This window comes from Motacilla alba, chromosome 11 (genome assembly GCF_015832195.1).
Source record: "Motacilla alba alba isolate MOTALB_02 chromosome 11, Motacilla_alba_V1.0_pri, whole genome shotgun sequence".
Lineage (NCBI taxonomy): Eukaryota > Metazoa > Chordata > Aves > Passeriformes > Motacillidae > Motacilla > Motacilla alba.
The window spans coordinates 3,424,948-3,446,363 of NC_052026.1; the positions used below are offsets into that span (position 1 = coordinate 3,424,948).

Consider the following 21,416-nt stretch of genomic DNA (forward strand, 5'->3'; position numbering starts at 1 on the left):
ACATTCTGCTGTCTCAAACCTGTTATAAAGATCTGATCACTTCTCAGTCAGCAACAAGAGAAGATTTAACTTCTCTTATTTTTGTGATCCCAGCTACTGAACTGTGAAAGGCTGCAGGGTGGAGTTCCATCTCCAGTGCTGTAGCTCAGCCCTCAGGGCAATAATTCTGCCACTTTCCCTCTGAAGAACAAAGCGATTCCAGGTGTGCCATGCTGTGTTGTCTCCCACATCACCTCTCCAGGAGGCATCTTCCCCAGGAGCAGCCATTCCCAGCCCGCTGGGCCTCCAGCTCCTCAAGCTGCCCTGGCAGCTGCTGGCTCTGTCAGCACATGGCATGTGCCAGCATTGCCCCTGGCCCCACAGCTGGTTGTTTAGGGATGGGAATGTGATCTCAGTGGCCAGCAAGGAGATCTTTTTCTCAGAAATAGGTTTTGATTAAAACTTGCCTGTAGAAACACCATAGAAGTGGGCCTACACCTTAGGCAAAGCTTCCTTCTTGTTTTGCTGCCATCTCTCTTTTGAGCTTCACATTTGACAGTGCAACTTTGTCCCCCCTCTGCTAAAATTATTTTCTTTAATTTGTGTTATCAATCCTGCATTTCTGTTCCATGACTGTCATTAACCCATTCCCATTAAACCACTTTCTACCCAATACCAGCTACACCACACTCCATATTACAGCACAAAAACCAGGACCAGTTCTGCCTGAAATAGTCTTTCCAGACCATCCTCCCCAGTGAATGATTTACACAATTCTCAGCCTATGTAATTGGTATGGGTGAAGATAAACATGACAGGGGAAAACTGGCAGCTTCTGCAAAGGCCCTGCCAGTCAGCAGCCAAACAAAACAGCTTGACCTGACCTGAGGCAGCACCATCAGTATCCTAATCATATTCAGCAAATGGTTCTTGTAGTCTTTAGGTCCTGTTTATCCTTCAGTGTGGACCAGCTGAGTTAACTCAGCAAGCAGGATCTGCAGAGCTGTCCCAAGCTGGGTGCATCATCAGCACCACCAAATAGCACAAAGCAATCACTGGAGAAAACTGCTCTGAACCACAAGGAAAAACATTAGAAATTGAGGGGGAAAAAACCCCAAAAATGGATTCACACAACAAAATAAAGAGAAAAACTCAGCAGTTTTTTCTATTGTAAAAAACTGCAGTGGCAGCTGGGAAGGTACCTAGCTCTTACATTGGTCTGGTTTACCAAATCAACTGTGGTAGCTAATTAATTGTCCCATCCTTCTCAGGAACAAGAAGGCAAAGTGAAGGATGGGACTGAGAGACATTTTCCACCTCAGCTGAGGAGCACCCAGCCAGCAGCACTCCCTCCAGGCTGATGACACAGGGAGGCTCCCTCAGCTGTGCCAGATTTCAGGGCTGGAAGTGGGGAGCACAGTGGGTGGGTGCAGCCCCTAAAGAGCTACCCATGTACTCTAGAAATTATGCTGTCTTGTTTGGAAATACCATTTCAAATCCTCAGCTGTGTCATGCATCCCTGCACGTTGTATTTGTGCATGTATGTGAACAAATGACTGTGTGTGTGTCTGTGTGTGTATAGACATGGCAAGAAAAACTTCACTTGCAATGACTACTTCCCACTACAGAAATAAGAATACTTCAAATATTTTAAAGTCTAACCTAATCCACTGCTGCCTTTTTAACCTTTTTTGTTTTTTTTTTCTTTTCCACAGAATGAAAAACCAAAACATCTCACACTTTATATTTGCACAGTAGCTTGTTGGGTGCAATCACCTTACAGCACAGCTGCAGGCAGGCAGCCCAGCTGTGTGATCATCACCAAATACTGCAGCACTGGCCTGCCTCACAGAGCCAGCACCAGCAGTGACAAGAGACCCCCCCAGTGAGCAGCAGGGAGCTGGAGGCAGTCCCAAAAGTACAGCTGCTGCCTTTGGCTGCAGCCAAAACCCTTCAGAGTGCCTTCGGTGTAGGGACTGCTGTCTGCTGTGGTGACATGCCACGCCAGGAGCAACAGAGCTCCTTTCTAGACACAGAGTTAAACCAAAACACAACTGCTGGTGATAATCCTCACTCTTCCACACATTCCTCAGCCATGCTTTGCTTTACAATGTTTCATTTAAAATACAGGTTGTGCTGAGAACACGGGAGAAGGGCTGAGGAGAGTCACACTGGTGTGTGTGACCAGGATGGAGGTGTCAGCCCTGACACCTTGTGCACGGCTGGCTGCGTGTGACCTCCTCCAGCACGGCACCAGCCCTGCTCTCTTGTGCTTTTCCTTGTCTTTCCAGGTTTCTGCTGCTGTGGAGCGCAGTGCTTATCATGTACCCAACCAGTCTGGCTGTCATTGCACTGACCTTCTCAAACTATGTCCTGCAGCCTGTCTTCCCCAATTGCATTCCCCCCTATAATGCCTCCAGGATCCTCTCCATGGTGTGTCTACGTAAGTATTTGCTTCTTGCACACACGGGAATCTTACCCAGGTTTTATAAGGGACCATCTGAGGAGCCACTCCAGCCAGGCTGGGGTCAGGGCCCCAGCTCCAAAGGCCCGTGGGGAGCTCCCAGGAGAGGCACTGTGACTGGTGTGGGATATTCTTGCCTGCAGCAAGTGCAGGGGCCCGGAGGGAGGCACAAAGGCACCCAAATCCCTGTGGGTCCAGGGCAAGTGGTGGCAGGTGAGCATGTGGGATGGGGCAGCGCTGCAGAACCGTGGGCACCTGGCACAGGTGACCCCACCCTGTGAGCCCTTCCCCTTCCTATGTCCTGTCACAGTCACACACGCGAGCGTGCAGGAGGCAGCGGCAGCCAGCTCTGCACTGGCCACTGCTGGAGCTGGCAGAACAAACCTGAGCTGCAGCACTGAAGACTTTCACTGTTTCTGTGAGGAGGCAGTGATCCTGGCTCACTGTCAGGAGGCAATGATCACACTGGGCACTCTCAGGCACAGTTCCTGAGCTGGGGAGAGCCCCTCGGGCAGCCCCACGGGGCTGATGGCTGCCAGGGATGCCCCTGCAGCTTGGGAAAGGCAATGCTGCTCCTCACCCTCGTTACTGGCCATGCTAGAGCTCCCTGCAGGAACACGAGAGTGTTTTTCACTATTTTGATGTTATGTTCTTCAATAAAGATGATTTCATTTCACTGAATTCAGTCTTTTGCTCTGCAGTCCTCCTGACGTGGGTGAACAGCTCCAGCGTGCGATGGGCGACGCGCATCCAGGATATTTTCACGGCAGGAAAACTCTTAGCCCTGACCCTAATCATTATTGTGGGCTTCATACAGATCTTTAAAGGTACTCTGTGAGACAGCTCTAACATCAGTATGGTACTGCTGATAGATTTGATTTTTTCCACTTTCTGCAATGATTCCTCCTTACAAACTGACCTGAAGGTGTGCTGGGTTTTGCCAAGCTGTGGGATTGCACACTGACACAGCTGTGGAAGTATGACACAAGGGAGAAATCAGCTGTGTCCCCTTAGAAAAAGTCCCTTTTCAGCCCACCTTGCAGGATTTGATAGAATAAAGGAGAGCAGCTCACAATGTTTTAGAATAGTTACTTAAAAATTTTAATCTGTTGTGCATTCCTTGAATTTGAAGTGCTCTGGATGTAAAATGAATAAGCAGTGCTTTGCCTAGGGCAGGAAGATATCTGCTTCATTTCAGGCACTAGTCCAATTTCCTACATAAAGTCCCTCATAAGATTAAACACAGGTGAAAAAGTCTCACTGATTCACCAGTTATTGGAAAGCCAAAAGTACAAAAGACTCATCATGTATATGATGAGTCATATAAAGGACGAAGAAATATGACATTTCCAGAGAGCAGAAAACTTCTCAGTGGTGCTAGTCCTACAGTCTTGACAAATCTTTCAGGCCCATAGACATTTTATTTTCAAGGATATCTACTAAACAACACCAAACTGCTGCAAAAGAAATGGGCATTAAGGGCAGGCAGGAATTTGCACTGCCAAGGATCCGCCCTCAGCCAGTGCAGGTTGCCACAGGGTCTCGTGAGTTGCTGTGGCACAGATGTGGTGAAGGGTGCCAGGAGAGCAGGAGCTGCCTCACCAGGCACTGTCCTGCAGAAAGCACTGCAGCTGCTGTGTCAGCCCATGGGGGCACGAACAGCGTGAAGTCTCAGTTCTAATGAAGAATAAAAAGCAAAATCTTACCCATTGTAAAGTGTGTGAGGTGGGTAGGCGTGGCCTAACATCTGGCTTGCACTCTCCATGCAGGAAACTACAAAGAGCTGACACCAAGCAATGCATTCAGATTTTGGATGACTCCATCCGTGGGGCATTTAGCATTAGCTTTTCTTCAAGGGTCCTTTGCATTCAGTGGCTGGAACTTCCTGAACTATGTAACAGAGGAGCTGGTGGATCCCCGCAGGCAAGTATCCACCTCATGATGCTCTCCCTGGAGTGCTGAGACACTGGAGCTCTCTGGGAGCATTACTCCTTTCATGAGAGGCTGCAATGTCTGTGGGACTGGTCTTTCTAAAGGAGGGAGAGTTTTGTTTAGAACAGATAGCAGGCAAGCTCCAGAAACACTGGAATTAGTTGAGAACTGAACAAAGCAGCCCGCAGACAAGGCAGTATCTTTATGCCACTATTCAATCATGTTCAACCTTCCATAACCACACAAGTATCTACAGGAAGAATCTTCTTTGTCATAAAATAGTTGAATCATCCTGGAAGTTGCTTTGCTTTTTCACCCAAAGCTCTCCCACAGACACCTGAAAGAGAAGATCAGTTGTGCAGTGAAAGTGGCACTCTGTGCCCCAGCAGAGCTGTGGGCACCCTCCTGCCAAGCCAGCTTACCCTGGGTACTGCTGATCCTGGCTGTGGGCAGGGCTTGGAAAGGATTTATCTCAAGCAGCCCGAGAAGGCTGAAGGGAAAGGGAATTTTAGTTCAGCAAAGCTCAAATGTTTCAACATTTCTGAGTTAATAAAGTGGAATGGCAAATGTCAAGAGCAGCTCTTGGAGCATTAGTTACTTCTGGGCATCCTGTGCACACAGCAATTAAACAACAAGAAATGTAAGCTGTTACAGCTTGGATGGGAATGACTTAAAGCTACAGCCTTATGAGCATCTCTGCACACCAGTGAGTGGCAAAGTGTATGCCCAGAGATCTTGGCAAAAAGAAAGAAAGTGTGGTAGTATGTTTCCTTATTAAACAACAATATTTTAATGGACGACCATGATTTCAAAGCTGAATAATAAAAAAGTTATTACTTAAACAAGGTAAATATGGCCTTAGTTGAGAAATAAAGAGAGAATGGAGCAAATGGCCTTTTTTTTTTTTAGTTATTGTTGCAGCCTTAGTGGAGAAATTAAAGTATTAAAAAAATTGAATAACCAAAACCACTTTCTCCTTTCACTAAATCTATTCAAATTCACATGGTTAAACATGCTTTCTGAAACCTTTTTTCCCAAATCTGACACAGAGAGAAAAATGCATAATGTTATATACAGAACAGCTCAGGTGTGCACCTCTAGGAAGGTCTCTGGGTTGGAGATCAAGTACATCTACTACTGCAAGTTGTAAAGTTGACCTGACCAGGTTTAGGGTACACAATGGGCCAGGGCAGCAGCTGAACAACAGGATCCCCTTCCTTTTCAGAGCAGGTGAAGGTAAAGCAAAGCAAGACATTTTATTCCACCAGGGTGCCTGTCCCCAGGGCTTTTGGGAAATGGATGTTTCATTTTTCAGTACCAGCCTGTCCCAGTCCCAGTCAAGAGCCCCAAGGGAGCTCGTGGTACTGTCCCCTGGAGCTCCCTGCAGACACAGCGTTTCATTCCAGCCTTCTGTAAGCTGCAGTGGTCAGAGGGCTGGGGGAAGCTCTGCTTCCCCCAGAGAAACAGCCAGGGCACCCACCCAGGGGAGTGACCGCCCCGGGCCCCACACCGCTGTCGTGGTCTCGCTGTGCATGATTGTGATTTCTCACCTACCCTCCCACTTCTCTTATTAGGAACCTGCCTCGTGCCATATTCATATCCATCCCATTGGTGACATTTGTGTACACGTTCACCAACATTGCATATTTCACTGCCATGTCTCCCCAAGAGCTCTTGTCCTCCAACGCTGTGGCGGTAGTAAGTAAAACCATTCCCTGGATGTACCAAACACACTTTGATTTCAGTGCTGTGCTTTGCAGTGTGTTTCAGTTTCTCTGCCTTCTGTTGCTTTAGACATTTGGTGAAAAGTTACTGGGCTATTTTTCCTGGGTTATGCCAGTCTCAGTGGCCCTATCTACATTTGGAGGAATAAATGGATACCTTTTTACCTCATCAAGGTTAGATGGAGTACAATTTTATGAACGTTATCTAATTTGGGGAGGGGCTGTTTTAATTGCATTTGCTAGAGAAATGCTAGCTAAACATTTTGGATGTTGTAGAGAATGAGTTTGTTGTTGGGTGTGTTGGATACAATCAGTTATGAATTATTCTGTTTCGAATCGGCAAATGTAATATTGAATCATGAAATTTCTTGCAAATTAATCCTCATGAGTTATTGAAAGTGTTTGCAGATGTGGAATAATTCACAGCAAGAGCCAAACACAGCTTTAGCATGGAACCAAAGTAATTTAATGTCAATAAAGTTCCAGTAGCTCACAGCTAAACTGTGCTTTGCTCAAGGAGGAGTTTTAGGGCCTGGTGCTGCACTCAGCTACAGGCACTTTAATGCTGGAAAATCTCCTTTCAAGCAAGATGCTTTGCATGCATACTGCTGATAGCTGGGCCAGAATCTGTAAAGTCTGTAAGATTGTAATCAATAAAGTCTGTTTATAATCACTGACCTGTCTGAATTTAATTTAGAAATTATAAAGTTTTTTGAGGAAACAGCTGAAGTACCTTGGGAAAATTATTTATCCCAACCCTTTCACGGGTATGATGGAATGCAATGAATTGGAGTACATATGTAACAGGCTATACACTTGAAAGTGAAAAGCTAAGGCATGTTAAACCTTATCCAAACCCCTTTTGGCACTGTAAATGCCTACACAACCTTCAGAGCCACCACCCCTCACTGGGTAAAGAGACAATGCTGGCCAGCAGATAGTCCTTGGGCGTATTTTGGCATCTCAGAGCAGGCGTGCTCCCAGGAGACATTAGCTGTTAAAGGCCTTGTACACTGCAGGGTTCAGCTTAAATACCTTTCCCCAGTCTCCAGCTGCCTCTGCAGCTGCAGCCACAGCTCCTTTCCATGAGAAGACCAGAGCAGGTGGTTGAGATAAGAGGTGTTGTGTGACTAGGGACTGGACAGGCTGTTGCACACCCTGTGGGTTCATCATTACCCTTCTTATTTGCAGGTTGTGTTTCTCTGGTGCTCGGGAAGGCCACTTGCCAAGTTTGCTGGCCATGATCCACGTCAAGAACTGCACACCCATCCCTGCCCTTCTCATCTGTGTAAGTTACTATCCCTGCTCTGTCACCTGCTTTTAGGAACACTAAACCACGGAGAGGTGAGCTGGAAAAACCCTTGAGAAGTGGTTTTACCCCAGGAGAGGAGAAGTGGGGTGCCATTCATTCACCCTGAATGGCAGCTGGTAGGTGCCAGCTGAGCAGCTCCATCTCCCCAGAGAGAAGCAGCCTTCAGCCTCAGAAATAACTCCTCCTCCTCCTCCTCCTCCTCCTCCTCCTCCTCCTCCTCCTCCCAGTCCCCTCAGCACCTGAAGGGTTCCCTCATAACCTGAGTTGCAGTGTAAGTCATTAACTCTTGTTCCTGCAGCAAGAGACTGGCTTCTGAAACAGAGATATTTCATTTAAGAGCAGACAAGTTCCTCAAACCAACGTTGCCTGCTTCCCACCAGCATTTGGAAGCCTCCATGGCCCTAACCCCACTCCAGCAAGGCAGCTTTAGGTCCTGCCACCAAAGGCAGAGATCTGGGGGGTCCCAGGAAAGGACAAAGTGCTCCTAAAATTACTTTCACCAACCAAGACACCTTGTGAGGGGTAGCCAGGCAGTTTTCTGACAGTCACAGGGTATTTCTTTCCACAGGCCAAGAAATTAAGCAGGGACAATGATCACAGTAGGGAATCTGCTGAATGGCACCTCAGGCAGACAAGAGGTCACCTGCAAAGGCCAGACACCAAGGGGCAGCTGTGAGGAGTGCTGGGGGTCCAGCTCCTGGTGTGCTCCACGGGAAAAAGACTCCCCTCACTTTTTAGACAGCAGAAATTTCCAGAACACTGACGACTTAGGGAAGTTATTATTCAAAACAAAGAGCTTTGTGTTCTTTTATTGACAGTGCAACTGGAATGTGTGAAGGGTTTTACTGTGGCATAGAAGCTGACAAAGAGGAAAATGATTTGTGCTGCTGCTGTCCATGGCCACAGGGCCCAAGCAAAGGAATTCCCAAAGGGCATTTGCTTGAAATCTTGGCTGATCAATGGCTGCCAACTACAGATTTGCCACTGATATCAAAACCACGAGGGTTTGACCCCAGAAGCACTAGAAAGATGCATGCTTACATGTCTCCTGGCTCTAGCAGCAATTCTGGCACAATACACACATACACAATTTCACCAAATAAGTAAAAGCTCGTTCCACTTTTATGACAAAATGTGCATTTTGTTGAGGTTTTATGGCATTCCTGGGGCTCAGTGCCCCCTCACAAACATCTTGTGTATTGCCCATTGAAAGTTTGGGGTAAACTGCCCTGGGCAGCCATCACGGGATGGGATCCTGTGTTCTACAGGGGCAGAACTTCTTTGTCCTTAAAAATACATCAGCTGAAAAAACAGCTGAGTGTCAGAGGCTGCTTCTCTGTAGAACAGCCCCAACAAGAGCAGGCTGCCTGTGGAGCTGGCTGATCCATGCCATGCCACCCCCCCTTGAGTCCCAGTGCAAATCACAGAACCAGCCTGGCACATTAATTCATCATTTGAAGGTGTTTTAATGCAGCTCAGTGCACACCAAATGCTGCCAGGAAATATTTATTTCTTAACAAATAGAAAGATGCTGATCATATAGTGTAGGCAGCTACAACAGCAAACAGGGCCACACTTTAGGCAAACCTAATAATTGATACAGCATGTTTGTTGTCTCTTCCATGGAATCACACCTAGCTCTCTGCATGGAGAGCAGTTTGTTTGTGCATCAAGAATGGCTCTTTCAACACCACCAGTGAGACCTTTATTTTTACTGATTTACTATTTTACTCCCAAAAATCAAGGGGCCAAGCTAAATGTAAAATTTGGGCTGCAGTTTTTTGGCAGGATGGGGGGAGTGGCTGCCCGCCCTGTGGTCAGGCCAGCTGGAGGGCAGCACCCCCTCTTCAGCCACGAGGGGATGGCACCCACCCTGTGAGTGGATCTGACACACCAGTGTCACCCACACGTGGATTCTTGCCCCTCCAGGTGACACCCCTGCAAAGCCCTCGGTGGCAGCAGAGAGTTGGACACTGTGACACAGTGCAGGGGAGAGCAGAGACCATGTTATATGGCAGCAATATGGGATGGTGCCCAATTTTAAATCCATTTTGTGGTCAGTCAAGGTGTTGAAATCCCCCTGCCAAGCCTGCAAGGCTTTGAAAAGGGGAACAGAGGGACCAGCAGGGTGTTTGGCTGTGGTGGTGCTTAGTTCCTTTGCTGGAGGTGCAGAAACCTTCTCTCCTGGGAGGAATTTACTATTGGAGCAGCTGATGAAGAAAACAGGGACAGAAGCACAAAGGGAGCCTGGATCAACAGGAACCAAATCTGGAGCACTCTCTGGAGGGATGTGGATATTTGTTCCCCTGAGGCTCTGGGCCCCAGTGTTCACTGCACTGGTATTTTGTGCAGGTGAATGCTCAGCCCCTGTGGTACCAGAGGGGGTGGGGAGCTCAAGGAGCAGTGCCCTGGCTCCCAGCTCAACTCTCCTGGGTCTGCAGTGTTGATGCCTTTTTGCTGGTCCTAAAATCACAAAGTAGACACAGGTGCTAAAGAGCAGTTACCTTTTCAAGGATCCTTAGGTGCCCAACTCGCTGGAAAGCCACAAAGATGCACACGTAACACCAAGTGCATACAATTTCTATACGTTTAGCAAATTAGCATAACTGACAATAAACCCCAATTAGAGGCATAAATGATAATTCCCCCTTAGTTCAACCCTTTCAATCCCCCCCTCAATTAGACAGGAGCTAATGTTAATGAAAGTGTGTCTCGAGAGAGCTGCTTTCAACCTTGGCTTCCCAGAAAATCTAAACTTGGACCCCCCAGCTTGGAGCCACAGGTGAATTTATTTTGTCCTTCTGTCTAATATAGCAGGTAAAAAGCCAGCTATGAATACTGCAATAGGCTACAGCTCTACAAATGCATGTGTACTGAATACAGAGAGAATATAAAAGCAAAACCGGTGAAAATCAATTCCGTGTCAGCATCAGGCAGACACAGAGTTCAAAAAAGCAAGCAAAAGCATGGAAATGTCCACCATCCATCTGCCAGTTTCCAAACATTAGTAATGCTCATAAGATTCATGATGCTGATCAGCTGTGACATGAGCCAGCAGGGGAAAGGGCAAACCTCTAATTCTTTATAATGTGCAGAGCACCTGCAACCACATGGTGCCCGAAACACAACATGTTGAGTCTAAGAAACCCTTCACCTGGAGTCCTCAGCACAAGGTTCAATAGCTCTTGAAACACTTCACAGAAAAGGTGGAGTGGGAGCTTTGCCAGCCTTCCCAGCCCTGCCTGCCTAGTCGTGGGCAGCACAGACACCTGTGCCAGCCCCCCAGGGTATTTTTAAACAGACCCTCTAGCCTCTGCCTTCAGCATGCCCCAAATCACCCTAAATACCCATTTAGCTCCAGCCCTGGTGGCACAGCCCTGGGATAAGGAACAGAGCCCCAGGAAGCAGCACACACCCAGCAGGTGCCACAAAGAAAGGGATTTTCAATGCTTTAATGGGATTTTTGCTTGGTCTTGTTGTTTTTAAGCTACCTTTTTCTAGTAATGGCTGAAGAAGGCTGTGCTTCTCTCTTTGCAGTGTTTGGCCACACTCATCATCATGCTTGTTGGAGACACATACACGCTAATCAACTACGTGTCCTTCATTAACTACCTCTGCTACGGAGTGACAATTATAGGCCTGATTGTTTTACGCTGGAAGAAACCCAAAATCTTCAGACCTATCAAGGTGACACTGTTACAGCTCAATTTCTTGGTTGCAACAGGGTGGGATGGGAACACCTCCCAGACCATGTCCCAAAGTGCCATTAGTGTAACAGAAGGATACACAGGCACATCTCTTGTGAACTTGTTGGGATGGGCAGAGAGGAGAACAGTGGTGGAGGGAAGGGGACGCAGCCTGGGGGGCCTGGAGCCTGCCCTGCCTGCAGCCCCCCACAAGCCCTCAGCCACTGCTGCTGCTCTGCACAGTCCTGCTCTGCTCTGCTCTCTCCTGGCAGGTGAACCTCCTCATCCCCATCACTTACCTGGCGTTCTGGGCCTTTCTGCTGGTCTTCAGCTTGTACTCCGAGCCCGTCGTCTGTGGGGTTGGACTCATTATCATTCTAACTGGAGTGCCAGTGTTCTTCCTTGGAGTCTACTGGAGAAATAAACCAAAGTGTGTAAATAGGCTAATAGGTAAGCCAGCACCACGTGCCTCCCTGCCCTCCCTGTTCAACTCGGCCATGCTGGCACCAAACCAGCCAGGGAACTGCCCCGAGGAGGCTGGCCACCCCTCACAGCCAGGGGCAGCCCCTGGGCACAGAGTGGCCAGGCCCTGCTTTGCTTTGGGCAGCTGTTTTGCCAGCCCCTGGGTACATTTAACTCCTCTCATGGCTCTGTGCCCATGCCCTCAGCTTGCTCCCAGCAGCCTGCCCCAGCAAATACTCGGGGTGTCACTTTACACACACAGACAAAAGAGCAGTCACCAAGGGACTGAGGAGTTTGTGTGACCTTTGCCCTGCCTCCTTCCTCTGTGACATGATGAACTATCTCATACTCAAATGTTTCTTGTGAAGACTTACATTACCCCTCATATAAAATTGAAACTGCAAAGAGTCTCCTATGTTTTGGTTGTGCTTGATGTTTAATCACTCTGCTCCAAGGGGAGGACTTGCAAACGAGCACACTGCAGCCCTCTGCTCTCACTGGAGGGTTTCTGTCAGCTGCACTTGGCTCCACTGCCAGCAGCTCCCCACGGCCAGTGGTCACTGCAGCCAGGCTGACACAGTGCCAGGAGGGCTGGCAGCCATGCCATGCCATCCCCATCCCATCCCATCCCATCCCATCCCATCCCATCCCTGCCATGGGCAGCACGGGCAGCTCTGTGAGGGGCTGGGGAAAGGTGTCCCTAAAGGTGTCCCTAAAGCTGTCCCTAAAGCTGTCCCACCTTGCTCTGCCCCTGCTCCAGGAGCACTCTGGTGCCTGGGCTGGAGGGAGAAGGGCTGGAGGGGCAGTCAGGGGGCAGCAGGGCTGTGCAGCTCCTTCCCTCGTGCCATTGCTCCAGCCACCCACGTTTGTTTAGAGGAGCTCAGGCGCCCCGTGAGGCACCCACTAACCCTGGTGATTTGCTCCCTGCAGAGTCCCTGACGTGCTGGGGGCAGAAGCTGTGTTTTGTGGTGTACCCTCAGTGTGGAGGTGCAGAGGAGGAGGCCTCCTCCTCCCACTCCTGGCGGCTGGTGAGCGACACAGCAGTGAGGAAATCACAGCAGCGTGGCCTTTGAGGCTGAAGTGGCTTCTTGTTTACATGCTGATTTTTGAAAAAAAAAGTTTTTCTGGAAATAAAAAAAGTTGTTTTAGAGCATCAATAGTAAAGCCCATAAAATGAGCTACATCCTTTATGGCCTCTGTAGCTTTTAGTTATTCCCTAAGAAAAAAAAAGAAAAAAGGAAAAAAAAAAGAAAAGAAATAAAATGTAAAATAAGGAGCTGGTTGGGTTTTTTTCTGGCAGCGTTCTTGCTCAGCAGGGGAAAGCAGCACAGACACAGCTCTGGAATACTGATTGTAGTCACCATGAGGGTCCACCAGAGACACACAAATTTAGGCATTTCAAAACTAGGGCAGCTCCCAACACCAAATCAAAGTACAGTAATCAAGAGAAAGCAAGGAGACCTCTTGCTGTCCCTGGGTGGGGTTTGCCCAGGAAGGTACAACCCAAAGGATCACCCCTCCAGACACCTGGAGGAGCATCCCCAGCCCAGCTCTGCAGAGCAGCACAGCCAGGGCTGCACCAAGCACAGACTGCAGAGTAAAACCCACAGCACCAACCACCTGCAGCCTCCAGCATCGTTCTGTGACACAGGAAAAAGGTACAGAAGTAGTGATCCAAATCTCAGATATCTCAGCTTTGTAGAGATCCAAATCTCAAGTATCTCAGCTTTGCAGTGGTCTAAATCTCAGGAATCTCAGTTTTGCAGGGATGTAAATCTCAAGTGTCTCAGTTTGGAAGCGGTGTTGTAGAGGTGGAGGGGGTTCCTGCAGCACCCAGGAGCTCCTGCAGGAAGCTCAGCCTGATCCAGGAGCACCTGCAGGAAGCTCAGCCTGATCCAGGAGCTCCTGCAGGAAGCTCAGCCTGATCCAGGAGCTCCTGCAGGAAGCTCAGCCTGATCCAGGAGCTCCTGCAGGAAGCTCAGCCTGATCCAGGCGCTGCTGGGGAGGATGGAGTCGTGGAGAGGTTTGCAGCAGGCTCAGCAGTGGAGCTCAAGGGAAACCCAGGAGAGGTCCCTGATGCTCCTCCTGTCTCTTGACAGGTGTCAGGGGGTGCCACGTTGCTCCAGAGACCAATTCCCCTTTCCAGCTGGGCTCAGCCAAGTATCACTCACACATCAGATGCTCCTCAGAAAGTGTTTTGCTTATTTTATTTGTGCCATACACTAGGGGAAAAAAATCTCATTCGTACACTTAATTAATATATAGAGATTTGCTGCTGTAGCAGTATGGCCACTTTCACACCAGAGAACCTTCTAAAAATGCAAAATGTGAGAACAGCTCTGAGCTACTATTCTTTCTCAGTATTTGAAAACAAAACCTATCACATTCAGTAGCCTTGGTAACAGCCAAAATTACATCTGAATGTAATTTTAAAAGTATCCTTCCATGGCCCTGGCACAAAAATTATGGATTCATTATCTTAGTTAATTATTCAGAAATACTTTTGTAATATAATAATAATGTCTATATATTAAAATTCTATTCATCTCCATCTTTCAGATAGCAGACACTAAAAAGAGTCACAGCTTACATTCTTCTCTTTGTATAAAGCTGTTAACTGTAAGAGATTAAAATACATATTTAGCTAGACAAAAAGGTGAGGTTTTGTGTGTATATGTGCACACATGTAAAGAGTCTACATTTTAAATAATAGTATGAATATATAGTTTGTTAATTGAAATCATAAATATTCAGCTTGCTTTTAAAAAAAAAGTTCAGAGCAGACCTCCCTGTGGCTAAGCAGCACCTGAACCTTTAACTAATGTCAGAGGCTCCCATGATTAAATCTCCTTTTCCATAGCTCCAAATCCACTTTCTGAGGTATAATTTCCAACTGCTTAATTCTTTCAATACCTTTTCTAGCTAGTGGGAAAACGAAATGTATCACAGCATCAGAAATACTGATTGCTTTCAGAACTGCTAAGTTTAGGCATGGGTTTATTTTTGTTTGTTTAAACAATTAAGGTATGGAAATCAGCCAGCAAGGAAACTGCAGCACTTGGGACAAGTCTGTATGGTAATGAGAAAAGTAATAATAATAGCAATAGTAGTAATGCTGCAACAGCTACCAAGGCTTTTCTTGGCTGTTATATAAGGAAATCAAAAGCAAAATTAAAGAACAAATTCCTCATAATTGTTAATTGATTTTGGCTCAAGTTTTCCCTGGTTATACTGACATACTTGAAAAGGAACATTTGGCCTTAAATCAGAAGGCTTAATTTAGAACAGGATGATTTACTAGACCTCATCTTTGAATTACATGCCAATCCCCAGAAAGTGTTCCACGGTGTTTCATTTTTAGGAACAGCTTCATCTCTGCTCCCATCACATACATTAAAGGCTTTGCAAAGGTTACTGCCTAATGTGTAGAATTTCTAACCACAGAAATCAATGTACAGAATTAGAAATTTAAATTCATATGCTAAATGAAATTTGGCAGCACACTCAATCCATATGAGAGAGATTTTTCCTAAAGACAAAGCAACTAGCCCCACAGGAGACATAATTACTAGTATTTTAAAGCCCACTGAAGAAAAAGCCTTGAAACAGCTGACACTAGCAGCACGATGAGAGTACTGTGGTACTTGATACAGAAAGGCAAGCTGCTTCCAACAGAAAGGAGTTCAAATAAAGCTTAAATAGCAATGCAGTACCATATAAGCCTATATATTATGTGCCATTGTATTTATGTAGCATAAAATACTAGGGGCTGTAATGCAGAAAATACTCTGGGAGTATCACCTGTAAGTCAGCCTAAGGCAAAGGCAGTAAAAAATGGATTGGATTATTCTTACCTGATTTATCACAGGGTTGAAAACAGTGGCAACAGATACATCATCACTGTGCTGCATGCTTTGCAAGAGAGAAGAGGAGAAGATAAAATTCCAGGAGCTGAGTGGGCACTGTTGGGAAGCACAGGGACAATGAGACAGAGCTTCTGCTGGCTTGGCCACCCTCAAGCATTTTCAAAAACTTGATTAAGGAATTTATTGTCTTGCATTCCCATTAGTACATAAAGCAGAAGAGCTTGATCTCAGAAGGATCAGGGGTTGAGACTCACAGACTATCCTGAGCTGGAAGGGCCCACAAGGAACACGGAATGCAGCTCTGAAGAAACAGGCCCACCTGGGGAATGTTGTGCTGTTTCTGTTCAGAGCCTTCCTCCCCTTAAGGACAGAGGAGTCCCTGTGTGTTTAATAACACATCTGACTTGGGAGCACCTTTCCAAAACGTATCCAGAAGCATGCAGAGCAGATCCCATTACCAGGCTGCATCTCCTCTGAGAGCACAAGCCCTGCTGCAGGTGTCAGCCTCAGGACAGGGGCTGGTGGCCCCAGGGGAGGCTGCCTTTGCCTGGGGACGTGCTGGGGTGGGCTGGGGAGCACAGGACAGAGCCACAGCCACAGCCCAGCTCCAAACAAGCTAATGCTGTGAGAGAAACGTGCTGAGAGCTGAATTAAACAAAATAATTCACCTTCACAGGAAAGACAACAAATGAACAACCAACCAGCCCCCGACAGACATGCTGTCCCACACTTCATCTTAGAGGCCTTTGTCAAAGGATTTCTCATCTTTCACTTACTGCTAAACCTTGAGAAAAATGAATTTGGTTTCCATCCCCTCTGTACCAAGAACCAAATCAGAAACTGCTCACAGTTATTCCCCTGCTGAGGAGTTCTTTGAGAGATATTGAAAGAAAAATGACGAGTAAACTTTGCTTAGAATTTGTCTTTTCCTAAAGCTTTAGAGTTCAGAGAGTTGTGCCCTGTCTCCACCTCCAGCTGTGAGTACAGGCAAACCAAACTCTGGTTTTTAAACCTCCTGTCCTTGGTGCTTGACACCTCTCACCAGTGCTCTATCTTCAATGAGAAAATTCTGCACTTGGAAAAAGGAAAAGGAAAATCCAAGAAGCAGGATTAGAAAGTGAGTAAGAAGATGCTGAAAGGCCAAAACCAAATTTGTCCTGAAGTCCTACAGTAAGAGACAGCCATAGAAGGGAGGGAGATCCAGAGGGCATCATAAAGCAGGGAACACACAGAATGAAAGGGAATAAAATGGAAACCTCCAGCACTCACCTCAGCCTGGGTAACCATTGAATCCCTGCAGCCAAGAACACAAGAGCCAGAACCTGAAGAGGGAAGAACAGCTCACTGAGCTGTTTGCTAGGGTGACAGACTGACAAAGGACAGGCCACGAGGTGTGCTGCCTGCAAGGCTCAGGTTCAGACAGCTATTTGTACCAGATTTTAAATCCCAGCACTTGCCTGGGAGATTCAAACTCAACTTCCAGCCAAGTCCAAAAATCTTAAATAAGCAAAAGCAGTTTTTCCTCTCAGAGAAAGGTCTGATTAAAAAGGACCCAATTTCCTTCAGGCTTCTCAAGCGTGGCCCTTGGTTTGCTGTAAGACATGTCTGTTGTACTGCACAGGCTGTCAAAACACTCAAGTATCATTTCTGACTCTATTTCCATCTCACGGGTTATTCTCATTTCAGCCTCACATCAGGGGATGATGGTAGGGTTTGAAACATTAATGCTTCTGCCACTGCAGCTGAATGAGCATCTCATGGCAAAACAAAACCAAAGCACAGCAAAGCCAAGCCTTTCTGCTAGGCTAGAAGGTAGTGTCCCTCTGCATCAAGCTGGCTCCTTCCATCCTCCATCATCTGGGACCATCCTGAAGTCTGTCCAATTCTCTTCAACACAAATAAAGATTTCCAAGTCTGTGGAACACAGTCAAGACAAAACAACTCAGCCTTCACCTTCTCCTGAAAAAGAGCAGGACAGAGCAAGGAGTAGCTCTAAGATAAGGGGAAGGAAAAGCATCAGTAAAACAAGCATTGGAGGCTGTACTTCAGAAATTATTTTTTAACCACTCTAACAGTCATACACTTCAGGGCTTCCTTTTTTTTAGTTGGGATAGATGCATACACACACATCAAAGGCAGCTGTATACAACAGAGAATTTCCTAGTGCCAAGATTTCACACACATTATTTAAAAAGTGATATTCCTGTGACCAGCTTCAGCTACCAGAAAAAGCAGATGATAAAAAAACCCCCAGAGGTACAAACCAAACCAAAATACACCCTCCCCCACCAAATTCATGTCCACACATGGAGTCATGGGTCAGTCTAAGAGAGCAGAGTTTAGGAATCCTCAAGCTTGGGTGTTAAGAGTGACAGTCAGGAACCCACAGGCTCTGGGTTATGTCAAATTTTATTAAAAATTAAGAGTTCCAAAGCAAGGCAAAGCACAGTGATGCCCAGCATCCTTCTTGCTCAGTATCTTGCTCAGCAGTCCAGGAAGCAGCAGTAGACACTGACAAACATGATACCACACCTGACTCATACGCCTGCACACACACCATGGTAAAATGCTGTAACTAAATTAATATATACAACACAAATTAAAAACAAACAAAAAAGCCAAAAAGAACAGAGAACAAGTATGCTTAAGGGATGTTGCAGAGTAATAGACAAGCAGGAAGGCACCAGAATTTCCAACAGAAATATTCCCTGCTTTAACAGCAGTAGAGGAAATATTAGGGGAATCACTTTTGCCCTTTATGCTGCTTATGAGCTTGCATTCTTTTTAAACCAGTAGCTATTCTTCTCTGTTCAGAGGGGGTTTTTGGCAAAGGGCTTTTTTTAGAAGGGTTGAGGGGGGTTTTTTTTGGCTTGCTTGGACAGGGGAATTTCAAATCTTAAAAACACCAAAACCAACCACACAACTTAAACACTTTGTTTCCTGTCGACAAAAAAAAATCTTTAAAGAGTGCAGAAAAACATTGTTGAAGTAACAAAAATTTTAACATGTTTACTAGCTGATTAACTTAAGCTTGTGTAGTCTTTAAAGTGTTGTATTTCCACTTTTTTTCTAATTTAGGAAGTTCTGAATACGAGGAGGCAGCTTATATGAACCAGAACTGAACCATCCTTGAAGGCACAGTTCAGGATAGTTGATTCCCTGTTTCACACTCACAAGAGATGGCAGAAGGGCAGGCACACACCGAGGCAGACTTTGTGATTTACACAGGTTTTGACATTCCAGGGCACTGCAGTGCACCTCTTTGTGCTCACAGTGCAAACACAGAGATTTCTTCTGCAAAATTAATACTGAAATTGTGGCTCTTCCCTTCCAAGGAGTTGGCTAAGAGAGGAAACTGCCCTGAGCACACAGCAGTCAGTGCTCACAAAAAGCGCCAGGTTTGTACTTCTCATTGATGCAAAGCTGTATACAGTCCAGTAATGAGGGCTGTGAATACTTCTGTATGGTGCAACATCAATTTTTCATTAACCTGGACTTTTTTAAGTTTCTAAAAGTAAAACCTTCTCAGGAAAATTTTCCCTGAGTTACCAAATCAATACATAAAATATGTATGATACATGTAAGAAATAATGTGAAGTTACACATCTTAGCTGTTCAGGGCTGCTCCCAAAATATAGCAGTACTCTGAAGTACATATTTCAATTTTATGAGCCTTATAATGGTGATGGTTTAAGGCATGGCATGATCAGCATTATTTTATTACAGAAATATTTTTCTGTAACAGAAATAAATATACATGTATTTCTAAGGTCCTTTATATCTACACAATATAAACCTTTAATCTTTCTCCTAGCTGCACTTAACTACCTTACACATACAAGGCTATGGATTTAAAATTACCTTTAGACAAAAAAACAAAAAAAACCCCAAAAAAACCACAAAACAAACAAACAAACCAATAAAACCTGTAGCCTTTGATGGAAATAACTCTGGCAGTGCAATGCCTACAGTACACGGCCTTGCAAAAGTGGAATGTACTCAAAATGTTTACAAATGCTAGGGAAGCAAGATCTCTTTCAAAATTACATTTTCCTTGATGGAATGAGTTCTGATCACAGAAGCACCTGGAAAAAATACTGAGCAGTATTTATTTAATGCAACTACAGCTCTAGTTATGCATTTTGCCACAAGCCCTTCCTGGGATTAATGCCCTCAAGAATTTGAATCTTCTAACTCGGGAATGCACAGTACAAAACCAATTTGCAATAGAAGAGGAAAAAAGAAATCACTTTTATTTAATTCTTCTGTATTACATTTTAGTAGGCCAAAGTCCTATTCCTTCTTTTTTTTCAAGGCACTCCTCCAAAGAAAGTCCTAGTGAAAGATCCAGGGCAAAATACAGCCCATTTAAAGCAAAACAATTTTTGACACTTCGATGTAAACTGTTCACTGCAGAAATCTGTTTGCCTCTACAGCCAGCAAAGTCCTGTGAGCAGCAAAACTCAGGCCCACAGATGCCAAATCTCACAGGTTCAGTTAATAAATCTGGACAACTTGAGTCCCTACAACAACAAACAGCACTCAGATATTTGCAGAGCAGCATCATCAACCTCCTGGTCACTGTCAGAAGCCAGGCCATCCCTCTGACTGCCCAGGATGGCTCCAGCCCCGGGCAGGGGGCTCTGAGACCCTGGCATGCAGCCAAAGGCACCTGGGACTTGATCTTGAGCCATGGAACAAATTGCCAGCTTTGTATGAAGAATGACAAGTCAGGAGAGTTTAAGTAGCATGACAGTAGTTGTCACAGGGTGACAAGTAGAATTTTGGGGATTTTTAGAATGGAGGTTTGGGGTCCCAAGATGGAGGGATTTGGGCGTGCCCTGTCCTCCTTTCCCCTTCCTAACCTCCATGTTCTGGGTGATGCTGGCACTTTTGCATTGGTTTAGAGCAGAGACTGACTGTCTAACACAGGTGATAGGTACTGGAACATAATTGTAAATATAGTACATGTAGTTTTTAGTATGAAAAGACAACACCAGCCCAGGGGCGGGCAGTGTGCCTCAGACTGACCTGCTGAACAGACCTCAGCAGGCCAGAGAAAGAATGTTATAGATAAGAAAAAATAAACAACCTTGAGAACTGCAGCCCAAGAGTCCCGACTCCTTCTTCGACAGCTGGGCTGGGAAAAGAGACTTTCTAATGCATCTCGGGGTCATCCTGATAGCAGAGACTGCCAGAGTTACCTGCTTTATAAAGCATTTTGGTGTGCCACTGTGTCACGGGGGAGCTGAAGCAGAGCTCTTCTCAGAGCAGGGAGAGTCTGGCCACCACAACAGCACCAGGCATCACACAGCAGAGTTCTGTCGTTCTGCAGGGACTCCTTGTCAAGCAATGCCACCTTCTTACAGGTAAAGAACTTGCTTACTTTTAATTACACTCAAAAAACCAAAAAGGCATCAGTTTACATTTAAGTGTGTACAATCTACACAGCGTCAGCTTTAAAAATGGCACTGATGTATTTCAGTTCTTCAAAGAAAAAAAAAAAAAAAATGCAAAATAATGTTCTCTAAAAATCAAAGATAAATAATGGCTGGCTTAGACATCTGCACTTAGGTAGCAGATTTACAAGCAAACTTGTGAGACAGATTTTAATTCAAAATAAACCAGAAGTCTGATCCTGACCAAGTGCTCAGTGCTTCCCAGCACAGCCCCAAGGAGCTGTAAAGCCTCAGTGTCCTTCAGGCACTCAAAGTGGAACCAGCATACTCAAAGAGTCCCTGGAAACACAAGGGAGGAGAGGACAAAGGGTAGAGGAGAAGGAAACAATTCTGCAACACTCCCAACATCACCATGAAGAAAATGCAACACATGCCATTGCAAGACAGAAATATTGCTGCAACTAAGATTCAATGCACTCCACTGATACTGAACACTGCTACACTCTCATTGCAAGCTTCAGTAGCTAAGACACCTGGTTTCTTTCTGGGCATTCCACACAGAAAATTTAGATTTAGTGGATGCTTTAAGGTA

The 21,416-nt window shown here is 45.9% G+C and overlaps 1 protein-coding gene across 5 annotated transcripts in view; it reads left to right on the forward strand.

Moving 5' to 3' along the window:
- Positions 1-12,833, forward strand: part of SLC7A10 (solute carrier family 7 member 10) — a 40,318-nt gene extending 27,485 nt beyond the window's left edge. For 2 of the 5 annotated variants that reach the window (XM_038148483.1, XM_038148482.1), the window contains exons 3-11: positions 2,271-2,422; positions 3,145-3,270; positions 4,213-4,366; positions 5,950-6,073; positions 6,170-6,273; positions 7,291-7,387; positions 10,949-11,098; positions 11,370-11,547; positions 12,490-12,833. In XM_038148483.1, the coding sequence (XP_038004411.1) occupies positions 2,271-2,422; positions 3,145-3,270; positions 4,213-4,366; positions 5,950-6,073; positions 6,170-6,273; positions 7,291-7,387; positions 10,949-11,098; positions 11,370-11,547; positions 12,490-12,632 (1,228 nt within the window). In that variant the 3' untranslated portion in view covers positions 12,633-12,833. Of the gene's footprint in view, positions 1-2,270; positions 2,423-3,144; positions 3,271-4,212; positions 4,367-5,949; positions 6,074-6,169; positions 6,274-7,290; positions 7,388-10,948; positions 11,099-11,369; positions 11,971-12,489 lie in introns of those variants that run through there. The other 3 variants (XM_038148481.1, XM_038148480.1, XM_038148484.1) reach the window with 2 other exon arrangements.
- Positions 12,834-21,416: the final 8,583 nt, after the last annotated feature.